Here is a 6,206-nt window from a genome sequence, read left to right as displayed (position 1 = left end):
TCCTTCCTTCCTTCCTTCCTTCCTTCTTTTCTTTCTTTTTCTTTTTTTTTTTAAGAGGTAGGGTTTCTCTGTGTAATAGCTCTGGCTGTCCTGGAACTCACTCTGTAGACAAGGCTGACCTCAAACTCACAGAGACTGGCTTACCTCTGCCTCCTGAGTGCTGGGATTAAAGGTGAGCACCACCACCACCCAGCACTCAATAATTTTTAAACCTGACCAGGGACAGTGGGCGTCATCTCCTAGAGGTTTGTGTGATGCGCACAGGCTAGGACTCCCCCAGCACCCACCCCCTCATTGCTTTTCTCCTCCTCCTGTCTGGGAATAAGAACATTTCCCTGGGTATTTGTTTTGCTTTGACTCTTCTTGTTTTTTTTTTTTTTTTGTCTGATTTTGAACCTTGAATGAAAAATAATTTATACTGTGGAGGTCAGGAAGACTGTTCTTGCAACACCATTGGGTGGAGGTTGGGGTCCCACTGGCATAACGAGATAAACTTATTAAGATAAGGGACTTATTCCTAAAAAGTCTAATATTTTTTTGAGACAGGGTCTCATGTATCTCCTGTTGGAACTCACTCTGTAGACCGTGCTGGCCTTGGACTCATAGAGTTCCTTGTGCCTCTGCCTCCTTAGTGCTAGGATCAAAGGTGTGTGCTGTTTTTAATTAAGTTCCATTTTACCAATATAGTGCAGTGTCTGGAGCCAGATGCTAGGGGGATACTGCTAGCTCAGAAAGAAGCCAGCTGACCATCGTGCCTGGTTTTGTGTCGCTTTTCTAAGTGTGGTTGGGGATCCAGACTGAGGTCGTGTTTGCTTAGCAAGCACTTTACAGACTGAGCCATCTCCCAGGCCCCAACTTTCCTCTGTAGGGCTCCTCTGAGCAGAGGGTGGTGGTGAGTCCCTGTCGTCCCAGCACTTGGGAGGCAGAAACAAGAAAGTCAGGAGTTCAAGGTCATCTCCTGTTGTAAAGTGGGTTGAGGTCAGCCTGGGCGCCAAGGGAACCAGTCAAGCATAGAAAAACTTCCTGGACTCTAAGCCCCTCCCCTACCACAGGCCCAAGGAGTTTCTGGGACTTTAGTGACCCTCAACTCAGCAGGGAGCCACCACCCTGTCTGAGACTTTCTGCTACTGAGCCTGTTGTTAAGTTCCCCTAGGGCAATGATGAGAACCACTTCCTAATCCTATGACCCTTTAATACAGTTCCTCTTGTCATGGTGATCTCCAACCATAAATTTTTTTTTTTTTTTTTTTTTTTGCCGCTTCATAACTGTCATTGTCTGATATGCAACCCCCCGGAGGGTTACACAGCACAGGCTGGGAGCTGCTGCCCAGAGAAAGAAAGCAGGTTCTGGTAGGAAGGATGTGCTGGGCCCACCTGGCAGCCAGAGGGTGAGGAGAGAGCCTGGCAGAGAGGAAGGCAGCCTGGGCAGAGGAGGAAAGGATAAGCTGCTTGCAGTGACTGAGCTGGCCCGTATGGTGTCTTGTAAGTCACAATAAAGGATGGGAGATCACAGGGGCTGAGGTGACTATGGTTTGTTTAAATGAGCCTAAAGTTTTCAAGATGTCTCCAGAAGAAGGCTGTCATTTCTAAGTCCTGCAGTGTTGTCCTTCAGGGACAAGCAAGTGTGGCAAGAGATGGCAGGTGACAGGTGTTTGGGGCTTGCTTATGGGTAAGGACGGGGACAATTCCTTAACACTTTGGTTCCAGAAGGGCAAGCTACTCTTGCACATGGGTGACTTCATTATGTCCTGTAGTTCAGTCCTGGGGCATGCTCGCCTCCCTGTCCCTATGCAGACCCCTAAGCGAAGAGCTGCTGGAGGAGCCCAGGCTAGCCCATTGTGCTCCTCTCTAGCTGACGACGTGGCAGGAGCCATGCAGGTGTGCTGTGAGCACACAGTACTGCCTGTCCAGCCAGGGCCTCTGGGCCACCTGAGGGTTGTAGGGACGGTTCCCACTCTAACGTGACCCTACACCAGGACAGGTCTTTGTGTTCATTCAGCTAGAACCGCCTATGCTGAAGAGCACCTGCCGTGGCTAGAATGTCAGTGCCTCTCACCTCGTAAGGGAAATGCTGCCTAGTGGAGGAGGTGGGCCTTGTGCCTGGAGCAGCTGCCACGAGGGGCTGAGCAGGTGTGATCATCTACCTCCATGTCGAGGTGTAATCTGCCTGTGCACTGGGCACATGTTCGGCTGTGTAACAGGTGTGTCAGGACCATGCTGGGTCTCCAGGTGGGTCAGTTGTTTCTAGGCCACTGTCACACCCAGTGACAGGGCAGCTCTGTGAATCATCCCTGTGTGTCAGTGCAGGCAGCTCTGTTCAGAGTCTCCACTCACCACCTGGCACAGGGCATGTCTGTGGGAATCCAGGAAGATTTCGCTTGGAAAACCTGGCATCATGAGTCTTGGTGTCATGGGGTCATGACCTTGTCATCCAACAGAGTTTGAAAGCCTCATGGTGCTGAGGCTTTTCTCTCACCATGGGCTGACCCATGGGACCCCAGAAAGTGAACATTACCCTTTGCTCAGAGCTCATTGGGTCTTTCTGTGGTCTGTTCTTGACATGAAAAGCGGATTCTAGTGTCTTTGACGTGATGTGAAGAGTGGCTGGGTAGGAGACGTGTCAGATGAGCCTCTTAGATATTTTAAGCAAACACAGGTTTGGGTTTAGCAGGTGTGGCTTTATCAGAGTTAAATCTGGGAGCAGACAGACATATCTGAGTACTTAGTCAGAACTCCAGTTGAGCCGTGGAGGTTGTATTAATATCTGTGATAGAATCGTGGAACGTTGGAGCTGTACCGGCGTGAATAAATGCAGGCAAATATTAAAGAATATATACAAATTTAATGATTAAATAAAACTTACAGAACCTAGGTTCCCGCGTAGCCCAGGAGGTAGGAAAGAAAAAAGGGAGCGCGCAGCCTCCACACTCTTGATTTAACAGTCCACAATCGCCTGAGGCAAAACCCGCCCCCTAAAGGGGGCTGGCTTAACCCTACATGGAGCCATGCGGAGGAAGGTTTTGGCTAGACCATCCCAATGAAAACAGCCAACAGGCTAGGCTGTTTTGTCTTCTGGTGCTATCACTATATAGCTCAGGCTGGCCTCAAACTCATGATCCTCCTGCCTCAGCTTCCCAAGTGCTGGGATGTCAGCCATGCTCTATCACACCTAAACTGACTGCTCTTTTTGGGCCACAGGTTGTGGTCTGCCTTCAGATACCTAAAGCGGGGTTGAAAGTGACATCGGGTCTGTTTGCATGAGGGATGGTCACACCTAGTGTGGAGGGCTCTGCAGGATGGACACCTGAGAGGTCGTGACTTTGTGTCACAAGGTTACGTTTGTTTGAATTCCCAGAGAGAGCATTGGTGAGCTGCCCTCCTCAAGCCTGAGGTTAGCACCCCAAGTCTGGTCCTACAGGACTTTCTTTTTCCCTGGGCCAGTTTGATGGTAGCGTTCATCTCGTCTGACACAGGTGGCTGGCTCCCAGCACCATTCTTGGCCTGTTAAAGGTTCAGGTGTGCAGGTTCCCCTGCAGTCCTAACCATCATCCTTTTCCTGGGCTTAGGATCGATGGGACCCATGCCTTTCCAGACCTGGCTGCTTCTTGTCACAGGGCAGGCAGTAGGGGGAGAGGAAGGCGAAGATGGACAACAAATACATGACGTTCCCATACATTCCTTGTCCCCTGCCACTTATTTCTGTGAAGTTTCCAGAAGGCTGATATAAAGCTGTATCTTCAGGTTTTTCATAGTTCATCGTCGTGGGGAAGGGATCACACTAGCCCTGTCTAGAAAAAGAGCATCTGAACTCGCCAGGCCTGGAAAACCCTGAGGCAGAGGAGATTGCTATAGGGGCAGCATGTCACACTGACCAGTGAGATCTTGTCCCTGGCCAGGGGGAATCCATTGCCTGAGAACAACAAAGTGGGGTCTGGCCAGGGTTGCCAGGAAGTCATGTGTGGGTCTTCTCTGAGTGTGGCTGTGGGGAGCAGTAATGTCTCTGGGACTTGGTGTGTACAATGAGCCAGCGGAGGTGCCCAGAACATGCACTGCTGTTGCTCCGCTGGGTGTGTCTGTAGCCCGAGCAAATTCAGGCTGGGCTCACTGCCGCCAGGTATGGACTCCCTCACTCAGGTCCGAGGTATGGCAAGGCCAGTGTCTGCCTGGACTGGAGCTCTGCGGCATCCCACTGGGGCTGCCTTTAGCCTTTCTGAGGAAAGGAATGGCTAGCCTAGAAAGATTTCTACTTGGCTGTTCAACTACAATTAAATCTCAGCACTGACTTGGTTTTTGCCTCCTCTCCTTTCCGTCAAGGTTGGCCTGCGACAGCTGGACATGTCCTTGCTCTGTCAACTGTACAGCCTCTATGAGTCCATTCAGGAGTACAAGGGAGCGTGCCAGGCAGCCTCCAGCCTGGACTGCACCTATGCTCTGGAGAACGGCTTCTTCGATGACGATGAGGACTTCCAGGAGCAGGGCTCGCTCCGAGAAGGCCAGGGCCAAGGCCCTCCCCGGGACTTGACACTGCCTGTGAGCCACCTCTCCAGCAGCGACTGGATTCTGGAGTCTCTCTAGCACCCCTGGAGTTCATCAACACAGACAGACTGGCAGCATCTGTTTCTCTTCTTGCAAGAAAGCATGTTAATCTCTCCATGGTGGATGGTTCATGGGCACCTGGGGACCGGTGCCTCCAGTCTAACTTGTGAATAAGGAGTTTGTTGACAAGTGGGACAGCCTGCTCAGTTGGCTGCAGGGTCTCCCTGGTGACCTAGAGGCCTGTTAGCATATCCCTGGCATTCTGAGTGGCACCTGCCGGAGGCTGTGACAGAAGGGTTCCATGTGGAAAGCCTTCATGGGCCTTCTGGGGGAGCTTGCTCTCAGCCAGCTTCTTTGTAGGTGGCAGGTGTGTTGTACCCTCTTTAAGAATGCTGCGCTGGTGTGTGAGATGTGGAAACCGTTTCCCCGCCCAGAGTCCCCAAGGTGGTCTTCATCTTTTCTTGCTGTCACTGAGCTGTTAGCTTCTTTGCTCAGATTTCTTTGAAAGTTGCATCACTGAATTGTGAGAACTTTCTGGAAGGAGGAAATATTCTGCCACTCTGGTCAGCCACTTTTCTGCAACTTCCAAAACTGACATCCGGCAAAGGTAAAGGGGAAAACTTGAACGAATACACCCTGAATGGAGAGAGAAAACCTGGGACACCATGAGTGATGGGTGACAGCTACGGACTGTAGACTGCCGTGCTGTAAAGCAGTCCTTCCAAGCCTTAATCTATTTATTAAAACTCTTTCACGAGAGCGTTACACTGTCGGTTAAACATGGATAGAGTGCGCAAGTGTCTCTTGCCGTGTGTCGTTTTGTTCGGGTGTCTGGGGATGTGGCTCAGTGAGTCCGGTGAGCCCCTAGCATGTATGAGGCCTGGGATTTGACCTTAGTATCATGTCAGCTGGGCATGGTGGTATGTGCCTGTAACCCCAGGACTGAGGTGGAGGCAGGAGGATCACAGAGAGTTCAGGGCCACTTTGGTCTACCCTTTCTCAAACAAAACAAAAATCATACTCTGAGCTCACAACCTGCATGTGAGTGCAATACAACACATATTGAAAGAAAGTGAAGACTTTTTTGGCCATTAAGTGAATTTTAGGAGGTAGAATTATTTCTGTTAAGCTTGGACAGTTGTTTCATTGGTACCGGACCACATTTACAACAAGATTTCACCTGGTTTATCAGAGCACACCAGGTTCCTTCCTCCTCTTTTGGTGAGAAGTCTGCTCACCAGTGCCCTCTGGAGTCCAGCAAGGGAAGTGCAATTTAACAAGTGAGTTAAGAGGGCACCAGCAACAAAGCAAAGGATTACACAAAAGTCCACCTTGGCAAACCGACAAGCTTGTTGATGTTACTCACTGGCCTGCGTAATCCCCAGACAGCTACATCATCACAAAGTCCCTCTCCAGGATGGTCGGTGAGCTTCCCGTAGCTGTGCAGAGGACGGTCCTCTTTCCCCACGCCCTCCCAGCAGCTAACTCTCATACTGTACCCTCTCACCTTCAAGACCAGACCAGGAGACCAGATGTGACAGCTGTTCCCATCAAGATGACAGTGGCTGTTGTGCTTGGAGGACCGTGTACTGGTTACTTTGTCAACACAAGCTTGAGTCATCTGGGAAGAGGGACTGTCAATCAGGGAATTTTCTCCATCAGACTGGCCT

At 50.6% G+C, this 6,206-nt stretch overlaps 1 protein-coding gene across 1 annotated transcript in view; it reads left to right on the top strand.

The window, feature by feature from the left end:
• Nucleotides 1-6,206, top strand: part of Fam89a (family with sequence similarity 89 member A) — a 15,162-nt gene extending 8,956 nt beyond the window's left edge. The window contains exon 2 of the mRNA XM_005345880.2: nucleotides 4,315-6,206. Within this exon, the coding sequence (XP_005345937.1) occupies nucleotides 4,315-4,575 (261 nt within the window). The 3' untranslated portion in view covers nucleotides 4,576-6,206. The remainder of the gene's footprint in view (nucleotides 1-4,314) is intronic.

Source organism: Microtus ochrogaster, chromosome 4 (genome assembly GCF_000317375.1).
Source record: "Microtus ochrogaster isolate Prairie Vole_2 chromosome 4, MicOch1.0, whole genome shotgun sequence".
NCBI classification, from domain to species: Eukaryota; Metazoa; Chordata; class Mammalia; order Rodentia; family Cricetidae; genus Microtus; species Microtus ochrogaster.
Note: the sequence above shows the minus strand (reverse complement) of the source record. Positions and strands in the feature narration are given on the sequence as shown.